The 23,738-nt window shown below is 39.4% G+C and overlaps 2 protein-coding genes and 1 non-coding gene across 4 annotated transcripts; 2 read left to right on the forward strand and 1 right to left on the reverse strand.

Annotated features, from left to right (window-relative positions):
- Positions 1-2,314: 2,314 nt before the first annotated feature.
- Positions 2,315-2,387, forward strand: TRNAA-AGC. The gene has a single exon. It is a non-coding gene; the product is annotated as a tRNA-Ala (tRNA).
- A 2,155-nt stretch (positions 2,388-4,542) lies between these two features.
- On the forward strand, positions 4,543-9,780 carry LOC103720474 (protein NUCLEAR FUSION DEFECTIVE 4-like). Its single transcript, XM_039118014.1, has 3 exons — positions 4,543-5,571; positions 5,654-6,477; positions 9,232-9,780. Exons 1-3 carry the CDS (start codon positions 5,242-5,244, stop codon positions 9,713-9,715), a joined length of 1,638 nt encoding a protein of 545 aa, XP_038973942.1. The 5' UTR covers positions 4,543-5,241; the 3' UTR covers positions 9,716-9,780.
- Positions 9,781-13,803: 4,023 nt separating this feature from the next.
- LOC103706333 (acyl-CoA-binding domain-containing protein 5-like) lies at positions 13,804-22,425 on the reverse strand. 2 transcript variants are annotated; one of them, XM_008790391.4, is made up of 5 exons: positions 21,539-22,424; positions 20,192-20,297; positions 19,973-20,085; positions 19,793-19,857; positions 13,804-14,151 (listed from the first exon to the last, which is right to left on the reverse strand). In XM_008790391.4, exons 1-5 carry the CDS (start codon positions 22,321-22,323, stop codon positions 14,084-14,086), a joined length of 1,137 nt encoding a protein of 378 aa, XP_008788613.1. In that variant the 5' UTR covers positions 22,324-22,424; the 3' UTR covers positions 13,804-14,083. The 2 variants fall into 2 exon arrangements, with proteins under 2 accessions (XP_008788613.1, XP_026660185.1); XM_026804384.2 differs by lacking the exon at positions 13,804-14,151 and adding an exon at positions 15,383-19,164 and having other exon boundaries at positions 21,539-22,425.
- Positions 22,426-23,738: the final 1,313 nt, after the last annotated feature.

The following is a 23,738-nucleotide window of genomic DNA, read 5'->3' on the forward strand; positions in this document are numbered from 1 at the left end:
CGAAATCTTGTTTGATGGTTTATGAGTTGTGATCATTAGTTATTACCGAAAATTGTTGTATTAGAATGGTAGAACTTTAAGAGGCCTGAATCCTGTGTCTCCTGATTTGAAAGAAATTCAAATTCTTGTGCATATAACTATTTGCATATTATCACTTGACTTGATGATGGGCAGCCAACAAGCTGCTGGATGGATAAATTAACCGGGAGACATGCAGTTGAAATGTGCTCTCCAGAACAGTTATCTGAAGCAGGCAGCTTTGGCTGCTGATCCATTGGTGTTTGTGCCACAGGATCTGGATTCCTATGCTTGGAAGAAACTAGACGATCCATCATGTGTCAAGTTACAGCATGACTACAAAGTTGCAGGCAAGTCAATTTTGGCATTGGAAAAGAACAAAGACAGGGTTCTGGATATAGTGTTCAGGTGTTTTTATCAGTTATTGTTGTCGGAGTTATTTAGGAGTAAAGGGTTTATCAATAAGTGGATGTACAGGAAATTTGCTTAAGCGTCTGGGAAGTCTTTGGATATCGTTACTTTTTCCAAAGGAAACAGCAGTTAGGCCTCCGTCCATAGAAGACTCGCTCTTCAATCAAAGAAGACTGGGAAAAAAAAGAAGCCTCCTCGTAGAAGAAGAAGAAGAAACGGAAGCAGCCTTTGGCCATGGAAAGACACATTTGCTTGCCCAGTTTATGTAGCTCCAGACTTTTTACAAAGAAATGTCTCGGATGTCTCACTGCTGATTTGAAGCTTTCACCTGTTTCTGTCTATACTGTTACCATACAGACTGCTACAGATGTAGCAATAAGAAAGATCCAGTTAGGTCTTCTTTTTCATCTTAAAAATAGTAATACATCGATCTAAATGTCTATGAGAGGTCAATGATTAATTATTACTTTTTATTAACTTGGAAATACTCTAGATCCTGTTTGCTATCATTTCAGAGACATCTTTTAGGTCCCTAGGCCGGTTGATAGAATCAAAACCTCCATGACCTGATGAAAATTTAGAGTAAAAGCTACAAAGCTACACAAGATGGAAAAGTCTGAAAGGAGGTGAACATCTTGTCCAGTGCAGCATGGTGGGATCTGCAACTTTAATTGATTTCTATATTTCACATGATTCAATTTCCATCTCCCACTATTCGCTAATTGACACCACTTCTTGACACTGGGCATCAACTAGATCATCATTCCCTGTACTTTTGAATCAGCCATGTCAAGGGCCATGTAGAAATTTAGATGCATGTAAAAGTAACTGGGATGGAAGCCTGCAACAGTGACTTAATGGTGCAAAGGCTATTATCATGAAGGTATTTACAGTTTGATGCACTCACCAAACAAGCTATCTAGCATCAAGTGCATTAAGGAAAGTATCACATGAGTCGGTACATGGGACTCGTCTTTCATGCATGTGATCTTTATGTACTGCATCAGTTCCTGGTTGTCATGGTGACTTGGTGCTGTGAGCAAAGAATTGAAGTGGTGCTAGATATAATACAATCAGAGTGTCATTTAAGTTATGAAATAATTGTGATGTAAATTTCAAAGTTCAATTTTTGGTAGCTATGGAAGGCACTGGAACTTGAGGCTAAAAGCTAAAGGTGGATTGGATCAACAAGTAGAAGTACATACATAAATATACATACATACATATATACATATATTATGGAGAAAGTGGAGATAGAATTGCACAAATATTTCAGAGGAGGAAAGATCAGATGGTCTTTTGGATTTACAAGCATTGATTGAACATTTTCCTGGATATATGACTCGGGTTTGATTGGAATTTCCTGTGAATAACAAGATTATCAAAAGGAGAAGGATGATATCTCGACGGTGCATCAATTCTCTTATACACGAACTTTTGTGCACTGCGCATCTTATTCCCAAATTTCACTTATTGATGGTAATGACAAAGGAATGATGAGTGTCATCACTCATCAAAAGCAAGTTGATATATAATCTGGGCTGTGGATGATCTACTGCTCTAATATTGCGCTAGTGAAGCTGGGAATGAACGCTAAAGGCCAGGTATTTGCTGATAGTATACATACAAGGTATTCAAAGCACTACACTTGAAACCTACCTTATAGCAAGATTAAGATTGATCCATCTGGCTACTAGGTGAGCATGAAAGCAAAGGTAGAGTTGAAAGATGAGAATGAACGCTTCTCATTTGATAACGTGCTGAACGACAGAGCCACCAGTTTAGAAGATACGTGAAAATAAATATAGAGGAATTTAAAAGATCTAAAGCTTAGAATGCCTGAAGTTTTACTGTAGATAAAAGTAATTGTCTTATTAGAATTAACGGGGATGTAGCTCAGATGGTAGAGCGCTCGCTTAGCATGCGAGAGGTACGGGGTTCGATACCCCGCATCTCCACCTGTTAGCCGGTTTTTCCAAAACCCTAATTTCATCTTTTTGTTTCGTCAAAAAGAAAAAAACATTTTTATCAGGCTTAAACTGGAGTATTCTCTCTCATATTGCCATAACCAATGAAAGCTTTCGACAGGTGAATTCGTGGGATTCTCCATTTCTCCTCCACTTCAGCCTGACCTCATCCCATACTTCTCATTTGGCCTTTATTTTATTTTATTTTCTTTTTTTTTTGTTTTAACCAATGTTGGTGATGAGGTTTGGTGCAAGATTCTGTATCATGTGTTTTTTTTTTTTTTTTTTTTGATGAGTCGATCTTTGCACTGATGTTGCTCCTCAGATTGCCATCATCATAGCATTAAATTAACTGCTGCCAAGGAGGGCAAATATGCAGGGTAGAGTAGTGTCTCTTTACCTCCATTTGTATTTAATTGATGGTTTGCCATTTGGTATACTTAGCTGCATAGTGATGTCCTGTGGTTTGTTCAAATTTACAATGAGCCTGGTACATGCATTTAATCTTTTTGCCATTGAAAGCCAACGCCACAGCATTGCTGCCAAGGAGGTCAGATACGTGGAGAAGTGCCTCTTTATCTAGATCTATTAGAGACTCAGGCCTTCTGCATCATGAATCCAATTGACCAGATAAATACATTAACATATATAATATGCTCACAATAAAAGAGCAAGAAGAATTGTGAAGAACAGAACTCATTGGATGGTGTGCATAAGGCACATTTGGATCCTTGTTATGTCAGCATAACATCTCAAGATATCGAGCAGAGAATGGATGGACCGAGGATTCATGGAATAATATCTTAAATAGGGATGAACACTAAATTTTTGAAATCAAGTTCTAGGATGGAGCAAATCAAAGACCAAGAACAACATGTAAAGAAACTTTTCAAGATTCTAAAGAAATTACATGTTTACAGGGAGGCAAACGGGGCTGCTGATTGCTGGAGGAGTGCGACTCCCACCATGCCTCACACGTCTACCTGAAGACAAATGGGGCTGCTAACTAGATGGCTTCCTATGCGACCCACCACTTCGGTGGTTTCGTCTGAGTAGACAGTGGGTCTGTGCCAGGGCCTTTATGTAGCCTTCTGCTTTCTAATTTTGTTGGCCGCATTCACATTCGTAGTGTGTGAGCTGACGTTGTACAAAAAAAAGAGAGTAATCTTATCACTTTGATTGTGAAGAGGAGGAGGAGGAAACTGATATTACAGCTATAGATTCTGTATGAACTCAAGTGCCATCTCTAATGATTCAATCACAAGCACCCCCTCCAAGATAAACAAGATTTGCCCCAATGGTCTATTGTGGCCTAATAGATGAGTCTAAGGTCAAAGGACATTCATGCACGTACTACTCAATCTAAGGTGCAAGCTGACTCCCACAAGCATACCAAAGAATTTCAAACTTGGGGTTACGTAATGATCCTTATTTAAGGAATTGCAGTCTCTTAGTGTTGAACCATTCAGGATGTTGCACAATGATGGCACTGACGCTTATGCCATTGAATTTCCATTTAATTTTGGTAGTAGCTTTATTTTTAATATTGAAGATTTGGTTACAATCCCTGGTGACTCTTTTGCTGAACCCTCTCCTGAGCCCGATGCTTATTCTATTACTGATTCCATGCCATCTTCATTTTCTTTTCTCCTCTATCGAGCACAAAAAGAGTATATTGATTCTATTTTAGCCGAGAAAATAGTTTTTACCAGTAATGAAGGCATCCAACGTTCTCTGGTTTGTTGGCGAGGACGACCAAAGTCCGGCTACACTTGGATCCCATGCGAGGAGCTACAGCAGATTGATCCGGATTTGTTGGAGTACTATCGGAGCTACACCGAGCCGCTTTCGTCGAGATCGACTTCTTTCCACTCGGAGAGAATTGGTACGGACACCAGTGCCAGGTCAGCCATCACTCAAGTCTACGGTCGACATACGGCCTAGCCAGTTCAGCAGATCCAGCCAGTTCAGTCAGCTTGATTTTATTTTGTATTAATTTTATGTTATTTTATTTTATTTTATGGGCTTGTTTGCATATTGTTATTTTAGGACTTATATGGGATTATTTTTTTTGTAGGGGTCTTTTTGTTATTTCTTGATCCTATATATATGGGTCCATGCGCTTGTTTAAGATTAATAGCCTCCTTATTTAGGTGAGAAGTCTGATTCTTCTTCTTATTCTCTTCTTCTATTCTTCTTTCTTCTTTCCTAATTGTCCTTCATCAGCTATTTTGAATGAGATCTTGGATTATGACAAATAATAGAAGATACTATTTTTTGAGGCTGACTATGGATCGATTATAGTACTTATGACTATTTGTCTTATTGAATGAGATTCTAAATTGTTATACAGGCACTGATACTTCTCGTCCTTCCTAAGTTCCTTTCCCACCCTCTAACCTCGTATCATACACGGTTAGCCCTCTAGCCATAAACCCACGCTTGTTAGGAAGCAACAATGCCGTCAAAGCGTAGGAAGAAACAATTCCGTCAGAGCAAAGACAAGGAAATCCTAGACGCCTCCCACTTGTTCTTCTAAAATAGTAATATAAGTCGAACTATTGACAAGTCCAAACATTGTTTTCCCTGCCATTCTTCCATAATTTAAAAATTTGCAAGCCGTTTGTGTCGCCATGGTCCCCCGGCTTTGTTTCTTCCTCCCACCTCCTTCCTTGAATCCATGACTATTATTTTGACATATAATATGCATCGTATGTCACGATCCTAGAAGCAGTATAGCCTCTAAGTATCCCCCAACCACCCCCTAGTACCTCTCTCACCTCTCAGCTCTTAAACCCTGCCTTCAAGACTCGTAGTCTTAGAGGAAGAAGCGAGGAAGAGGGATATGGAGGTCCGGGGGAAGAGGGGGACGGAAGTGGGGAGATGGGTGGGATTTGTGACGGCGGTTTGGGTGCAGTGCATCTCCGGGAACAATTACACTTTCTCCAATTACTCCGGAGCGCTGAAGTCGCTGATGGGGCTCACCCAGCTGGAGCTCAACAATCTCTCGCTGGCGAAGGACGTCGGCAAGGCCTTCGGCCTCCTTGCCGGTCTCGCCTCCGACCGCCTCTCCACCCCCCTCATCCTCCTCATCGGCTCCCTCGAAGGCCTCATCGGCTACGGCGCCCAGTGGCTCGTCGTCCGCCGGTCTATCCCCCCTCTCCCCTACTGGCAGGTAGCTAATTACCGCTCTTCCTGTCGTTATTTCTTTCAGAAATTTTACCGAGCGGTTGGCGTGGGTAATTTTTTGGGGGCAGATGGGTCTGCTACTGTGCCTGGGCGGTAACAGTACGACGTGGATGAACACGGCGGTTCTGGTCATCTGCATGAGAAATTTCCGGCGGAGTCAAGGGCCGGTGTCGGGGATCTTGAAGGGCTACGTGGGTCTGAGCACCGCCATCTTCACCGAGCTCTTCTCCGCCCTCTTCGGCAACGACCCGGCTGCCTTCCTCCTCATGCTCGCCGTCGTCCCCGCCACCGTCTGCATCGCCGCCATGTTCTTCCTCCGCGAGTCCCCCGCCGGCGCCGCAGCGGCGGAGGACGAGACCGCGACCAAGTACTTCGGGGCGATCAACGCGATGGCGGTGGTCATCGCGGTCTGCCTCCTCGCCTACGACCTCACCGGCGACCACGGCGCCGCAGTGTCCCGCGCCTTCGTGGCCGTCCTACTCGTCCTTCTCGCTGCCCCGGCGGCAGTCCCGATGCACGCAGCCTTCAAGGCCAGATCCAAGAGTCCGGACGTGGAGAGTGAAATCAAACAACCTCTCCTGGTCGAGGAGGTGAAGGTAGAACCGGCGGCGGTGGCGCCGCCAGACGTGGCGGAGGAGAAGGGGGAGGGGAAGAGGGGGCCGGCGATCGGGGAGGATCACACGATATGGGAGGCGGCGAAGACGGTGGATTTTTGGATTCTTTTCCTTTCGTTTTTGTGCGGGGTGGGGACGGGACTAACGGTGATGAATAATATGGGGCAGATGGGTTTGGCGATGGGGTACAGGGATGTCTCAATATTCGTGTCGATGATCAGCATCTGGGGCTTCTTCGGCCGGATCGGATCCGGGTCCATCTCCGAGTACTTCCTCAAGTGCGTATTCTTTCATAAATCCCCATTTATTATCAGTTGTTAATTCCTTACCCCCCCCCCCCCCCCCCCCCCAAAAAAAAAAAAAACACTTATTCCTACTTATTTTAATCTTTCTTTCTTATATAATTACCAAACTAGATAAAATATAATAAATAATAACTAAGAGAGAGAAAGAGTCGAGAGATAGTGATTTTAATTAGTACTTCACATTAACCTTTGGTTCTTAAAGCTCTTATAATTTGGTGCATGGAAAGATTGATGGAGTAAAAAGAATTAAAAAGAGATCCATTGGAGAGCACGGTACTATTATGAATAATTTGGTGAGTTAAATCTCTAATGCATCATGTAATGTATTGAAAGATGTGTAGAAATTTTTTGAGATAGATGGGAGCTGTCTATCTCTAAAGTAAATAATGTGGTGGCTAAAATTTTACTATACAAAAGTTGCACTTCTGAACTCAAAGAAATTAATTTTGGTCGAATGATAGGCTAATAACAAGGGGTGAAATTGGCCCCTTGAGGGAAGACAACGGAAAGGAATTACTCGGGGAAGGGCGCTCCCGGTGCAGGGATCTATTTATTTTATGTATTTAATTAAAAATATTAAACCGTGTGAGGATTTCGTGATCCAACCATCCACTGTTTTGTGACGGATGGAAAAATATAGTAGACAAGTAGATCGTGTCGCCATCCTACGTCGTATTATAATTTGTTTTTTTAATATTTATATTAATCAATTAGTAGGAGAAATGCTTTCTACTTTACTTCTAATAAAATATATGATAATAAAAGCTAACATCCCTATCAGCTAAAATTAGATGGAAATGTTAGATGGAAACAAAACTTAGCCCCGAAGCTCCGGATGGATTGGATCGTTTCTTCTTCTGCCAATGAAATGAAGGTGTTGCTTGTTTTGAATGCTTCTCCGATCCTGAAGTTCTCGAGAATAAGATGCTGCTCTTTGTCTCTCGATCTTTTTTCATTTTGCTAATTTTCTCCTCTAAGGCGGCGAGCACAGGAGAAAGAAACCTAAGAGAAGATGCTCTTTTTTTAGGTCCTTGTTTCAGTGCAACACATGGAAGCACTCTCTTTTTGTCATCATGCAGCTTTCCATAGGCTTTATTTTTTTTTTGTATTAAACGCATAGCGTAGTTCGGACCCCAATTATGTTTGATCCTATGTTCAAACCAAAAGGGTTGATGTGCTCGTGGGAGGAAGGTTGCAGCGGAGAAATAGTCTTACCGAAAATGACCTAGAATGGTAGATTGTTCTCAGAAGACAGCTGTTTGTTCCAAGTCAGAGAAAGGTTTAGAAAGAAACAATGTTATAGGGTAGTGAAAACAAGAACAAAAAAAAAAAGATCTCTATCAGATTTACAAGTTAATTGGTATGTTCACGCTATCCTACTTGATGACTTCCTTGATTCGTATTTGATGTTACGTTGGGAAGCCCATGTATTCTACGCTACTAACATCATTTTATATAAGTTTATGTTGTTCTATATTAATAGTCGGGAAAATGAGTACAAAAGGATTTAATAACATAACAATCTCGTGAAAAGAAAAAGAAAAAGAAAAAGTAACATCAAAGTTTCAATATTTTTTTTTCTGTATCACGATAATATTGTATATATAGAAAGAAAAATAACTATAGCGCATCAAAACAATAATATATGATGTACACACACACATATACATATACAAACATATATATACACACACATACAAGGATTGTTTTTTTTTTTTCTGAAAAAAATAGATAGGCACAATTTTTAACAGAAAAAAAAGGAGAAACTGAAAAGGCCTTTTAAAAGGCTTTTGCAGGGAAGAAAGCACTGGGTCGCTGACAAGGAATTTAATTATGATCACATGGTTCCAGCTTGTTATCCATTTTTTTTGGAACAATAATGAGGAATGCTTTTTTTTTTTGGTGAAAAATCATAAGGAATGGTTACAGTCCAAGAGCTTCATTGTTATTAATGACTGTTAAAAAGTGAGAGGGTTGGCAGAGACTTGCATTATAATGTGGTTAGTGGGTAGGCTTGGATTCTCTCCAAGGTGATTTTATTCTCCCACCTTTAGTAAAGTCAGCTTAAACAAAGCAGGGCTGTCTTTTTTTTGAATAAAAAAAGAATAGGGCATATTTGTACGTGGATTTCGCTTTCTATAACTTCTTTGTTTTATTATTTATCATTCATCAATACACAGATGGTGATGGATAATTTGGCTTGACTTTTTTTGGGTAAATCGAATTATTGAAAACAATCTAGAGTAAAAAAATGTTGATAGTCTGCAGCACTATCAGCTTTTCTAAGACCATAGAATTGTTTTCATTTTTCAACAATTCTATCTTAAAGAATGAATACTAATCTCGAAAAATGTTGAGTCAGAAAGCCATCTAATAATTATCAAAAAGAATTTCTCCAGGATAATATAAGAAGCTATCAACATACAATTTTGCCATAAAAACTGTAGTATTAAACAATCTAACATCTGCTATCACTACAGCTTTCAACTCTCGGTGGTTCACCAGAAAGCGGCCAAACTCCCCAAAGAAAGTCTTATATTCCCTTTTAACTCTCGGTGGTTCATCCACCATCACCTCCATAAATTTCAGTAGGTTTTGAAATTTGAATCTCAGTCCAGAAAATCAGTACCATGGCTTCATTTAATAGTCTCCATGAAATCAGTAACGTTTATCCTGGCCCATGTCAGGCTTTGTTCTTCGAGCCTCACCAGTTTTAATACTTTGCAGGAAAACTGCAACGCCAAGACCTCTATGGAACGCAGCCTCGCAGGTTCTAATGGCAGCTGGTTACGTGGTCATGGCCTTGGCCTTGCCGGGATTCCTCTACATTGGCTCCATTGTGGTCGGGATATGCTACGGCGTCCGCATCGCCATCACAGTCCCTACTGCCTCTGAGCTCTTTGGCCTCAAGTATTATGGCCTCATCTACAACATGCTCATCTTAAACCTTCCCCTCGGCTCCTTCCTCTTCTCTGGCCTCCTCGCTGGGCTTCTCTACGACTCCCAGGCAACCAACACGGCTGGAGGTGGCAACATGTGTGTCGGTGCCCATTGTTACAGGCTTGTGTTTCTGATCATGGCCTTTGCATGCCTCATTGGGTTTGGATTGGATGTGTTATTGGCATTCCGAACAAGGAAGGTATACTTGGAGATTCACGACGGCAAGAAATCGAGGAAGACAGGCAGCTGGGCGACGACCAGTAAGAGCTGACTTAGGTCCTGTTTGGAGGAGCTGTTAGCAGTAGAGCTTTTGGAAGTAGAGCTATTAGAAAGTAGAGCTTTCTGAAGTAGAGCTTTTATAAAAAGTTGTTTGCTGTTTGGTAACTAAATTTTTAAAGTGTTGTGATACTTTAACATGTGTTTGATAAATAAACTGAGAAAATATTTTTGTATAACAAAATTATCATAAAGGATATTGCATAATATTATACAACAAAGCATAATAAAATATAATATGTATTAATACATAAATATATAATACAGTATAACATTACTGTAATATAATATAATATTATTATAATATAGTAATATAATATTATATACTATAACATAATAATTTAATATGATATTAAATTATTTAACCTAATATATTAATATATTATGTTATAATATAATATAATATTATATTTATAGTATAATACAATAATAAAAATATAAAATATTATAATTATTAGCGTAAATTAATTTTTCTTTCTTCTGATGACCATTTATTTCTTTAACAAATTTTCTAGCTCGATAATAAAATTGGTTAAATAATTACTAATATTTATTTATTTATTTATTTATTTATTTTTCTTTTATTTTTTTACTCCTTTTCCTTTTTTTTTCCTACCCTTCTTTCTTCCTCTTCCTTCCTGAAGCTTCTTTCCAAACCCGACACCAGCCATCTCGCCGAATTCCGCCACCTCCCCGTCGGACTCCCCTAGCCCGCCTCCATTCTCCTCGATCCCTTCGCCACCAACGCCGCCTCCCTCTTCCTGCTCTCCCCTCGATCCTCCAACCCTAACCTCTCCCTGCTCTCATTCCCCCTCCGCGGTTGTCGATGGCAAGGCCTTGTAGGCAAAAGGGCGTCCAGAGGAGGCCACGACGATGAGTCCGGTGAGGCCGAACCCGCCAGCGGAGAAGAGGGGATCGTCGGCCGCGGCGGAGGAGGAGTGGAGGCATAGGAGGCCGAAGGAATGGAGGCGGTAGAAGAAGAAGAAGCAGAGGTAGGAGACCCACCCGGCGGCCGCCACGATGAGGAGGATTGGGATGGAGTTGCTTGAGGCGTCGTGGAGTCGGTTCGAGAGCCCCATTTCTTTCCCCCCTCCTCCCTTCCTTCTTTTAATTTAATTTCTTTTCTTAATTTTATAGAGTGAAGAATTGAGAGAAAGAAAGAGGGAGAAGAGGCAGAGGGTGTCGGAGCGGCGGCGGGAGAGAGGGAGAGGGCTTTGAGGGTGGCATTGAAGAGGGGGAGGGAGGGGGATGGGTGGGAGAGTAAGAGGCAGTGGGATGGAGGATTTGGAAGAGAAAAGGGTTTTTTAAATGCGTGTATGTTGGTCAAAAAGAAAAATAGCTTTCCAACAAAGCTCAAAATATTTTTTTTAGAAAGCTCTAAAATAGAGTTCTCCCAAAATTAAAACAGCTTTCTAAAATTTTCACCAAATATATTTTTTTTAATCTAAATGTACTTTTTGACCCTCTAAAAACTCTTTCAAATAGGCCTTAGGCTTTGCAAGTACGTAATTCTTCAATCGCTGTTCCTTTTTTGGTTGGATATGTTGATTCCTAGACACGCGATGGAGGATAGCAGCAGCCATTGTATTTTCGGAGAAGTGTGAACAACGTTCACTCCTTGAAGGAAAGATGCAGTTTCGCCGAGCAAAGGAAAGTGGCAAGTGATTTTGGTGATTTAGGCTTCCACTCTGAATCTGGAGTACAAATGGTAAAGGTAACCTGTACTGATTAACTGATGGATTCTAATATGAAGATCACTCATTTGTTTGAATGTCATGGGTATAACTTATTTTCTTTGTGATGATGGCTCTGCCTGCCTTGAATGCAATATCCACCTAATACACTGGATCTAAAACAACAATAAACGAAATTTTTGGATGTTAAACTTGCCGATTGCCTTGATTCTCTACTATTTAGTATACTAGGATCAAGTCGAGCAATCTAAGAGTGAGGATGCAATTTTTTAGGCTTGGTTGCAGCCTTTCTAGTCCAAGGACGCAGATTTTTGTCTGAGATGCAATCCCACTGTAACTTTTCCATGCTGTCTTGTGCTTTCTTGTGCGAGCAACCGGAAGATGTTGTCGCTGAAGATCTCCATCCGACCTTCTCGCATAATTGCAATGAAGCTAGAAGCTATGAGCCACAGCTTGCAGCTACCCTTGCTTATGTCATTATTTTCTTCCATAGTTTCCATATATTTACTTTTGCTATAATTTATTCTCTTATCCACTCCATGCACTTCATACACTATCAGAAAAGGTGGACTTCGAACCCCCTTTTGCATCACCTGAGTGTAGTTTATCTGAAGAAAATGCTGACAAAAATACGCAAGTTCAGGCATACTCTCCAACTCGAGTGCTTATCATTGTGGAATATACAATTCTAATTCGCACCTCTGCCTCCTGGTGCTTCCTGACTGCATTGGACCGGTTCCTTGTATAAAATTGGCCTATTTGGTTGCCTGCATTTCTTTTTTTTTTTTGCTAAAGGTTGCCTGCATTTCTTAATCCACGATGATTCTCTGCTGGCCTGAGATATGTGGAAAAGTTCGAGGCATCAAAAGAAGCTGTTGATTTCACCTAGTCCAAGTTGTCGGCTTTAGGAATGAAATAATTAGTTTTTTATTAGCTTTTGTTACGCTAGTTTGGCGATTGGAGTTATCAGCAGCCTCTTGTGATCTGTTAGGACATCTTTTTCACATGATATTTGCGAATTTTAGGACTCTTTTAAGTTATCAGCAGCCTCTCGTTTTCACAAGAAATTTCTCCATAGCAAGTACTAATATGTAAACAGAGAAGTCGATGGATACTTATTTGGACATCAAACCTTAGTTCCCAGAATCGGGTGTGCATGTAGAAAATTGCATCTCCAAAAATAATAATAAGAAGCAGCAAGCAGGTATGAGGACAAGTTCTTAGGGAAATTCTAAAGCAGATGCAGCACCTGCTACTAAAATCCCAACAATTTATCCTCAACAGCCCCTGCATATGCTAGGAGAAATCGCATCGAAGCCTAACAGAGCATCTAAACAGACCCAACATGCACCTTTGAACCAAAAACATCTAGGCAAAAATTTAGTAAAATCACCAAAAGTCAATGTACTTGAACTTAAAGTTTGATGAGTAGCTATGACGTTATTTTGTTGTCCATTGTCCATCATAGGCTAAGCCTAAACACCCAGCGTTGGCAGAGGCATTCAAATATGGCAGAGGCAAAAATTGAAGCTTGAAAAAGATTTTTAACACTGAGCAACAGTTTGTCAGCATTCTAAAGAGAGTCAATATTTGCCAAAGACACTCTTTAAAACAGAATTCAGAACATTGAACAATAATTTGTTAGCATTCTACAGAAGTTAAATCCATGTTTAAAGGTTGCTACTTGCGGCATCATATTTGTCGAATAATGATAAAAATAAGAGGGCTAAATGGTCTTATCCAAAAACTAAATTGTTTTTATAATGATTTTAAGTGTGTGGGTATGTCCCTAACAAATTTGCTTTATAAATAAACTCTAAAATGTCTGCTGAAGAATGGTTTATTCATTAAATATTTTCTTTAGATATGTTATTATGTAATAAAAATCATTCTCTAAAAAACAACAGCCTGCAAATAATAGCATGATGATCATCATGAGACTTGTACGTAACCAGAATGTGTAACACTCTTAGTATTTCATAAATTCATATGTTTAATATACTAAATATTTTGCGGCATAACGATGCAAGCTACAATTAAGCTGTAATATACCATTAAAACTGCTAATATTGCAACAAGAGAACAACTCAAAAACAACTCAAAAAAAAAAAGAAACAACTCAAAGAAGGGATATCTACTTACCCCAAAAAAAGGGAGCTTTGAATTTATTTATTTTTATTTTACATTTAAAAGCAGTCCAATATCTTATCTCGTTTCACACAAAAAGCTTCTGCTTTCCCTTTTGGTCATTACCACAAGATTTTAGCAGCTTTGGACCTAAAACATACAGAAGCATGCGATCTTGCTTTTGTTACCAAAGTACAGGACATGTCTGCACATCAAGCAGGCATACAAAAAAAGATCACATTTGAACAGGGCGGCACTTCACTTTATCAAAACAACTTTTAGTACCATGCAGGAATCACCAGGAATATATTACTGATTAAAAAACAGCACCAAGCATACATATAACTTGTAATATCCATACCTTATGAACATGAACTATGTACATATATACAGTCTTACACACCACACAAGCTTTTAAGGGGAGACTAACCGTCAAATTGAGGACATAAAAGAACACATGATCAGCCTTCAGCCACGTCTTCAGAGAAAATAGTCACAATTAGAGCCATTTGGGTCCTCAGATATATCATTAGCCTGGCTCATCAATAGAAACTCACGAATGTCACTCTGGTTGGAGAGAGCAGGTTGAAAAGGAATGTCTTCGTCAGACCTATAAGAAAGGTAGACCAGGTCAAGGAAGATGCTACAATAGAAAAAACAGAAGCAAGACTTATAGAAGAAAATTGAACTTGGAGGGGGGAAGAAGAAGCATGAAGCACATGATTTTCTCCAGTAAAAGCACAATTCAGTATTGGCCATTAAACATGGACTTGACACCTGAATGCAGAGCTCATAAAACACCACAAACAAGAATTTAGATCAAGTATTATGACAGATTAAAAAAAAACTTGAATGGGTACCAAAAATGAAAATTGGAGCTGGTCTCACCACATAGGATGAAGCATTCACACACGTTGCGTGTGAGCTGTTGTACCAAAAAAAAAAAAAAAAAGGACACCTAGTCTCACCACATAGGATGAAGCATAGGCATGTAAAATTGATTGGTTCAAAAGGAAGCCAAAAAGAGAGTTTAAAATGCAGATACAAATTCAATAAAATTTGAAATTAGTTGTAAAATGTCTCGACTAACAAAAGAAAAACAACAACAATACCAAATAGGCCCTAAGCTTATCAAAAAGTTAAAATTACAACCAGTTGCATGTATGACAAACTATTCACCTCAGGTGAATGGAATGATTATGATGCATATGAGTACATGCACATAGAGAGAGAGAGAGAGAGGATGCACAAATATAGTCTACACATGGATACATTTATATTGTTCTTGGGAGCAGCCTGATTAGAGAGTCATCATCACAAGGCATGATCTACAAATCCTTTACTTGGCAGTCAGGTCTATCATTACTATGTAGAAAGTCCTTTGTCAATTACCAAAGTATGCGCCAATCACCCAAGCTCAATTCTGATCAGCAAGTTGGCAATAGTCACAAGTATGACCTACACAACCCACTGAACGATAATATTTAAGTACATAGTCAGTTCTCCCATTAATCTGTAGAAAAATCTTTTGAGGACAAGATATGAATGATCGTGCCAGATGTTTACATAAACAGGATGGTTGCAGTGGGAAACCATTTGTCTTTACCTTCATCTCGTCATAATTCCACATATAGGGAAACTTCCAACAAGACAGTGAAATAATGGATATACACTATTATAGACATCTACGTGATGGGACTAAGGGCCTTAATTTTTAGCGTTACTGTAGGAATCAGTAGATGTATGACACTGACTATGCAATTGCACAAACTGCAGCTCCAATGCATTGTTTTTCAATGAAATTAGTTCAAACCAAACTGTAATTTCAGTAACTATGGTGGTTTGTTTGAAGTTGCGCATCAAATTTACACTGGGTTAGGTCTAGGATTGGTTAACTCAATTCTGGTTGAACTTTGGTTTGAAAGGTTGGATCGGACAAGGTTCAGCAAATTAAGTTGGATCAAGTCAGGTTGGGCTGGGTTCAGTCAAGTGGATGAAAGATTCAGTTGAGCTGAGCAAATCTCAAGAGACTGAATCAAGATTGGTAAGCCTTACCTGGATTCAACCGTTAATCCAAATGAAGTGCAATTTCAACTCCTTGAGCCTTACCTAGAATAGGATTGGCTAACTTTTTTGGGGTATAATTTGGGTCTGAAAAGTTGGATTGTGTCAAGTTCGGTAGACTAAGTGAGATCAAGTCAGGTTGGGTTTGGTGAAGTCCCAGGTAAGGTTGAGTTTGAGATAAATCTCATCAGACTGAATCTAGATAGGTGGGCCTTACCTAGATTCTGCCATTAATCCAATGATGTTCGATTTCAACCCCTTTAGGATTGAAGCCAAAAAATGAGATTTTTGGGCAGTTGAGGAACTCATTCCAAAGCAAGTCACCTATGCATCTACCCTTCTAGTGCCGGAAACTTGTATGTCAGGTTTCATATGGTTAATGATTGTCGATATCAGCAGTCCAATACAGCAGTTGTCAAAAGCTTCTAGAAGCAATCTCCCTGCAGCACTTAAACATTGAACACAACAAAGCACTGTGATCATCACATACTGTATTGACAAAACCGATAGCATTATTATACAAGCTACAAAATGCTGCATGGCTCTCAGGCCTGTTGGTATTGCTTCTGCTTAATAAAATGAGGAGACGCGTTCTAGCTTCTCCTAAAGGCATTTTTTGACTCTTTCTTCTTGTAGAAACTTTTATACAATGTTACAAATACTTATCTTTTGGAAGTGCTTTTCTGCTTTACAGTCACAAAAAGTACTTTTTAAGCAATATAGCATTCCCTAAATGTTAAGAAAAAACCTTCAAATAAGCATGTGACTGTCATAATTACTAACAAAAGAGTAGGTTGGAAATGACTGGCATTGCTACTTTCTCCTTTATATGACCAAATGATGGGATAACTTACTATGATGTTAAGAGAACTTCAAATACGCATGTGACTGTCCTAGAGATGTAAATACTAGCAAAAGCATTTGTTGGAAATGATTGGCATTGCTACTTTCTCTTTTATGGGACCAAATGATGGGATAATTAACTATGATGGTATTGTCGCATCCGAAACTACCAATCGAGGCCTCATGAGGAGTGAACTCAGGTTTATCCGGACAAGGAGATGCCAAAGAAAGCTTCGAGTCATGAGAAGGTTTGAAAAGACATGCATTAACAGAGCTGCAAACTGCCCATGGGACGTAGGGTGAGGTTCTGTTTCCAAACATGGAAAGGTGGCATCTCCTGTAATTACTAAAGGGGAAAGAAGGAAAAGAAAAAAGCTGCAAACTTCATAAATTGGGTTGTGGAACTTTCATGAGGTCAACCCCAACTAATGAGATCAGAAAGGTTATAAATTTTTCTTAAGGACTTATTTCCGTGGATGCATCAAGTACCTAAGAAAATATCAATAAATTTATTGAAAAGAACAATTTGCTTGCTTTATAATAATTAATTATAAAAATGGAAAAGTTTTCGAAATGGCTTACACCAAAGGAATTGTATCGTCAACAGGAATGGACAAGATAATAAAAAATATTTCACATTTTGTAACCAACCTCTTTTTGACAGCAGCATTCCAAAAGGACTTCCCCGAGATGTAGATCAATATAAGTTTTAAAGTTTGTGCCTATGTGGAGCTAGTACAATGTATGACATTTTAACTGAGAAATTAGAGCATGTTATTGCTCAAGAAGAAAGTAAATGAAAATTGATCAACTATACCTACACCATGATGTCTTTATATACCTGAAAACAAGCCTAACATTTTTTACCACATCTGTAAGGGAATTTTCGCAACTTCTAAAACAAGAACTGATTTTTTTTCAGTCAGTTTTAGCTTGTTTTCTAATAAACAAATTAATATTAAAAAACTATAACGTAAAACTTTCAACATTGATATATGGACCTAGGCAAACCTGACCTGATCATAAATGGGTCCATTGCAGGCAAAATTCTGCACCTAAAAGCTAACTAAAATTGTTCTTCAACTTGTAGCAAAAGGTATAGCGACTGGTCAGTGTAAGCCAAAAGGTTTACTTATATGTGGAGGTTGTGGGTCGTTGCAGTGAAAGAGGAAAACGTATATGGCTTACATTGTTAAAAATATGACTTGCAAGGTTGAGGGAGCATTTCTATAGGCTTAGGAAGAATGAAATAGGAATCAATGTAGCTTATGGGAAGATCCTGTAGGCTAGTGTTATCTAGGTGTCTCTTTTTGATCAATTTAAAGACATTAAAATCTGCAGTCTGATCTTGGCTTCAAAGAAAATCGTATGAAGACAGAATGCAAGGGTCTGAGAAACCATCATCCAAGGGCAACTCCGAAATTTTTCGGGGTGCTCCATATGACCTACATATGCAGCAGCTGCCCCAACAATATTTTCTTGGAGAAGTTAAATGATGGGAAGACAACTAGTTGTAAACTAGCATCAACTTACTCTAAACCAGAAAAACACTAATCTCCACATAATAGATGGGAGCCACCAGAAAATAAGTTAAATGGTGCCTAGTGTAGGTGACAGAGTTGTTGCACCAACATCAAATAAATAAAATTCTGTCCTTCGAATGGCAGAAGCCACTAGAAGCAAATCCGCAATAAGAATCTAGAGAGATGATCTACACTATAAGCCAACCAATAGACTAAAAAATCTTCATATGGTGGCTAGTTACCTCCCGCTCAGATCTTGTAACATATATAATCTGTCTAGCAAAAAGAAAAGAGTATAGCAAAAAACATATATAATCAGCAGAATATGTTATCCTTTATGTTTGCTAGTATTGCAAATAACAGATATACATTTCATCTCTCACAAGCCTACTCTTGTTTCAAATGAAGGTCAACATAAAGATACTAGTCATGCATCAGGGAGGACCCTCAATGCTAAGCCAGGTCATTAGGTTCACTTTGTTTGATGATAGCTTATCAAAATGGCAGGAATCAAAACTCTGAATCAATTAGTATTAATTATTTTCGAACAGAAGACTTGGTCTTCCCCAACATCATTTCTGCAGCGAAAATTCTCATGAAAAATGAGGCCAATTACTCAACAAACGATTGCCTTATAAACTTTTTGTTCAAGCTTTAAAGCCCTGTGTAGACATCACAATATCCCAAAAACATCTCTCAACCTCAATGAAATACCTTGATTCAATTATATGTCTGAATAAATCAACTTTTGTAATCATAAGTCCAAGATGACAAAAATGATCATATTGTGGCAATGACATATGCCGTGGTACCTTCTACCGTGAAATAGCTAAAAATTTCTAAATGTGATTGAGGACTTTATCCATAAATCTCAGTCAAAAGAAATGTGGATAAGCCAATCATATAATTCCACCTATTAACGCCGATGTTATGGAGTGAAATATCATAATATATCTACTAATAAAATATAAAATAGACAGAGCACCAAAATATACTAGACTACAAGAAGCTGCATTGAAAATTTCTCACTAAAATGTCACCCTAAATTCAAGTTAGCCATTAACAACCAATAAAAAGAACCTACCAAATAATAATAATAATAATATTAATAAAAAGGCCTTCAAGTCCACTATCCACCTCAAGCGTTCCCTTGTTTGCATGTCAAGTCCCCCAAGTCTCCACTGACTAAGTGCCTTTCACACAACAACCCCAAAATCATATAATAGTGTTAGAAGAAATGTGTAAAGTATGAAAGTTACTATTTATTTATCCATTATGCTCCAAGGAAATCAAAGAGAAAGTCCAAGTAAAGGATGTTTTCTTGAGATGTCATGCAGATAGCCTTCAATTACATATCCCTAGATTCTTTAGTAAACAATAGAACTCAATAACCAGCAAGTAATCAATAATTAAAATATGAACTCTGTTTCTTTCTCCTATCTAGAGTAATTTGTTAAATAATGTACCCAGCTTTGTATCCATGCAGTTTACAAATTTCATATGACTAACCAATAACTTAGCTTACTAATTAGTTAGCTTATGACTGCACAACTATGCACTACATGCCATCTAGAACAAGATAATGGCAGGATGGATATAGAGTGCAGCATACTTATCCTGGTGCTCTACAATAAATAATGACCTGGCAATTTACCAATGTTAACACATTCCAGTTTTGACTTGTGCTGGATAATCTTTATCAAAAATATGGTGAAATATCACGTTTGCTTAGAGAAACATCACTTAGTCTTTTTTCCCAAGAGACCATCACATGATTAGAAGACTAGTTGATACTAAAGAGCAGTTATGTCACGGGCATACCTTGCTTCAAAGGTTTCGGACCACCCACATCGTCACCTTGAGTGCAAGAAGAATCTTCTGATAATCTGTAGGCAATTGCAGTAACCAAGTAACAATGAGTGAAGCCAAGTAAAAGCTGGGGATCCAGAATCCCTCAATATTTACTGCCCAAAATTATAGATATTAAATTGTAATGATTACCTTTCAGTTAGAGAACTTGGTTGGTAAAACAAAGACGAGTTTGAATCAGGTGTTCCTTTTCCAGATCCCAACGCCATGGGAGAATCAGTGCCATCATTATGTTTGGCTTCATCCTAGCAAGTATTGTGGAAAAAGCATATGTTATTCAATGTCTGCTCTTCCATATAAAGAATTACAAAATAAAGCAAATGTTTCCTTACTTCCAAACATGAGACTTACTTGGGTTTTTTCTCCCCTCCAGCCAGGAATCTTTTCAGACAGAAGGTTTACATATTGTTCCATAGCCACCTCCGGAATCATAGTCCCCAGTCCTTGCCAAGCAGACCTGGCAAAACATAGATGACATCCTCTGTTACTCATACATAGCAGCTCTGAACCCCATTATCAAAACTATCAAATGAACCACATACCAAATTCTACATAATCAAGAGTCTTTTTTTCTTTTTTTTTTCTTTTTCTTTTTTGGTCAATAAAAACCTCCAAAGGATGCTCGTCCTATAGTCTCTAAATTTTCTAGCTGAAGGAAGTTTAATGTTGTTGTTAACCTCAAATTAGAGAGGCTATGAGTTGGGAAAATAAGATTGAAATCATAGCACTTGCACAATGCAGAATACCTTTATTCAGGCTGGAAGATTTAAGAGTGCCAGATTATTTTATAAAAAGAAGTAATCAAACTAATCAGAACTTCAAAGAGGGGAGCATTTTATAGTAGAATAACAAATGCAAGTTAGCAGAGTAAGATAAATAAAGGCCATAAGGATCATCTTGTACAGCAAACTGGAATAGCTTATCACCTACCCAGTTCATAGTGAAGGAAGCATCTAGCAGAATTTTAACAGTCACTCTCTTTTGTCTTCAGAGACTAACTTTACAAACTTTGCATCATGTCTTTTAATGTCACATCTCTTCTACAATGTTCCCCTTTTGGGGGGGTAACCAAGAGAGGGATTACACTTCTATCCTCTTATAAATACAAACATGCCCATCAGCAAAAGCAAGATGGAGCGAGTCAGCAAATTACTAGTCCAAAATCACTGCACATAGAGAGTGGCTCTTGGATTAGGAAGCCAGTCTGCCAGAGCACTGCCCTCTAAATACAAATGGAGACTCTAAATGAATACAAGTTGGAAGAGATGTTCCAGAGGTCCAAAAGGTGAGGTCCCTAAATCCTAGTTTTCCATGGTGTCAGTACTTCCAACCTTACTGGTTCTTCTATTGTTATGCTTTTCACATCCTGATGCTCTCGTTAATCACTTCCCTTAGCTTTAGCAAGTAATCAATTCTTTGACGAGTTCTCAAGAAGCACATTCCACTCTGAATCTAGTAATAACAGGCCGATGTCCAGCTTTGCAAATGAAATTTCTACCTTCTCTATTCTGAATGTTTAAACTGACATCTTCCTACCACCACCAAACGTTATTAAAACAGATAGCTTACAAGCATCAAATATGGCCACAACTAGTAATATCAGCGCAGTTTCCTATGCAAATAACTATGCGAAGCAGAACATTTGAAAAAAACAACAACAAGCAACTTATCGGCCGAGACAAAAGAGATCAGCAGTACCATTTGGAGCGAGCAGTAACCTTCAAAGCCATCGGCTGCGGCTCATAGCAGGGCCCCTCAGTTGCAACCTTCTGAAGCCCATACAACTGCATTTGTACATCACTACTCAGCCTCGACACCGCTTCCTTACCATCCTTACTATCGGCATATGCTGCCGCCACACCATAAAGCTTCTCCAGTTCGCTCTTCTCGATCCCCTCCCAATCATCCTCCCCATAGAGTAACGATCCCCACTTCTCCTCAATCCCCCTCTTCTCTTCTCCCGTCCCCTCATGTCCTTCATCCAATTGCATAACTTTCTCCACACCAACTTTATCCTTGGGAAATCCGTCTCCTTCTTTCACTAAGTCATCAACAGTCTTCACGATTTCCTCTTTAGCAAAAGTTTCTTCTACTATATTCTCCTCCTCTTGATCGAACTCACGGGTTCTTACCTCCTGGGCCTTCTCCAATATATATTCCAACAATCGCTCTCTTTCCAATCGCTCCCCTTCTTCTTCTACCTCGCTAGCCTCCATTCCCTCCGATCCAAGAACCGCTTCACTTCCGCAACCATCATCGACCTTTTCTACACCCAAGCCACCACTCTCCCCCACACTCTCCCGCCTCTCCTCGATGAAGACCTCTCCTCCGCGACCGATCGCCGCCGGGAGCGCCGCCGCATCCGCCGGAACGTCGCGGCCGAGATCGCCCTCGGTGCCTCCGAGGGCGGCGAGCTTCCCGATCAGGAAGGCGAGGAGGATGGAAACCACCGCCGTCAAGAGTAGCTCCTCGTAGAACTCCATTCCCTCTCCTTCCCCTTTATCTCCCTCCCCGCCTTGGCTTAGACTCCAAGAAAAAAGAAAGAGAAATGAGAGAACTCACCCGGGTGGAGTTGGGGAAAATGGAAAAGAATGGGTCGGTGGTCCTTTTATTCAATGATGATGGTCAGATTGGAAGAGCGCCAGTGGGCATATTTGGTTGGGCCGGCCGGCCCGACAAGCGACGTTACCTCTTGTGTTCTGGATTCTCCGTACACGTGTCCACCAAGACTCTCCTCGGTGCGGCTTCGACGTTGAGAGACGTACACGTGGCTTAACGACGTCGCCTGTTCCTTTCCGCCAAGATTTTGGCCCCTTACGTCCATGTGCTACACGTAGCGGGCTAACCTCCCCCGCGGGTAAGCTGACGCCTGACCACGGTCGTCCTTTTGTCGGCGCTGGCAGAAGTAATCCAGTGTCTCGCGGAGCAGTTTTGTGGTGTAATATCTGCCAAGGGAAAATGATCAGAACTGTTAAACTACCCGATGATCAGAGAGATTGTCTCGCAAGTTACGAGATTAGGCAATTAGCTGCAAGGCTGCGAGACATCTTAACGGGACCTCGTCCGGAGGGAAAGTCCGTGCGCCGTTACACCGGATCAGTTGGTCTATACCGGTGAGCCTCCGATCCGACGGTTACGTATTCGGATACGGCCAGTCAACGGTAGGGTGGACTTTGGAAATTTAAATTCAGCTAGAAAATGCAAAACTGATACCAAGAGGAGCCCATTGCCACGTTTCTCCTATTGGACGGATCGTAGCGTATGGCACAGAACAATTTGCGTGTCACATTTGGGCTCCGTAGCATTTCTCTCGCACTAAATAGAGCTCTGACCGGAGGTTGCGGCTAAAACGGACATGATGAGTTCGAGGTGTGCACGGTTGGACTGGATCGTTTTGAAACTAAATCTGAGATCGAACATATTTAAATTAATTTTTAAAAATCAAAATTAATTTGATTATTTAAAAATGGCTTAAAATCGATCCAAAAAATTAGATTTAATATATTCTATTGGATTGATATTTAATGAATCAGCTAACTAAATTGGAATAAGTCTAAAGATCAAATATTTTAGCTTATATAGAATTGATATTCAATGAACAAACTAAATACACCGGACCAACTCTAAATATAAAAAATCTATTTTATATAGAGTAGAAAGTATAAAAAAAATTTATATATATATATATATTTATATTTATATATGTATATATACACTTGAGTAGAGTTGAATTGGTTCGATTGGTTTGAATTGAATTTTTAAACACTCAAATGAAATTTCTTAAGTTCAAAATTTTTTCAAACCAAAATTAAATTAAATTAAAAAAAATCGATATCTACCAAACCAAAGGGATCAGTTCGAATTGGATCTGTGGTTTTTTTTTTTTTAAATTGTACCC

This window comes from Phoenix dactylifera, unplaced genomic scaffold (genome assembly GCF_009389715.1).
Source record: "Phoenix dactylifera cultivar Barhee BC4 unplaced genomic scaffold, palm_55x_up_171113_PBpolish2nd_filt_p 000298F, whole genome shotgun sequence".
Lineage (NCBI taxonomy): Eukaryota > Viridiplantae > Streptophyta > Magnoliopsida > Arecales > Arecaceae > Phoenix > Phoenix dactylifera.

Excerpts from the sequence above, each read along its gene's own strand:
- LOC103720474 (XM_039118014.1), top strand. The coding sequence starts at position 5,242 with ATGGAGGTCCGGGGGAAGAGGGGGACGGAAGTGGGGAGATGGGTGGGA. Across the intron at positions 5,572-5,653 it reads CCCCTCTCCCCTACTGGCAG|ATGGGTCTGCTACTGTGCCT; the intron begins GTAGCTAATTAC and ends TTTTGGGGGCAG. Across the intron at positions 6,478-9,231 it reads ATCTCCGAGTACTTCCTCAA|GAAAACTGCAACGCCAAGAC; the intron begins GTGCGTATTCTT and ends AATACTTTGCAG.
- LOC103706333 (XM_008790391.4), bottom strand. The coding sequence starts at position 22,323 with ATGGAGTTCTACGAGGAGCTACTCTTGACGGCGGTGGTTTCCATCCTC. Across the intron at positions 20,298-21,538 it reads GTTACTGCTCGCTCCAAATG|GTCTGCTTGGCAAGGACTGG; the intron begins GTACTGCTGATC and ends ATGTTTTGCCAG. Across the intron at positions 19,858-19,972 it reads CCAAGTTCTCTAACTGAAAG|ATTATCAGAAGATTCTTCTT; the intron begins GTAATCATTACA and ends AATTGCCTACAG.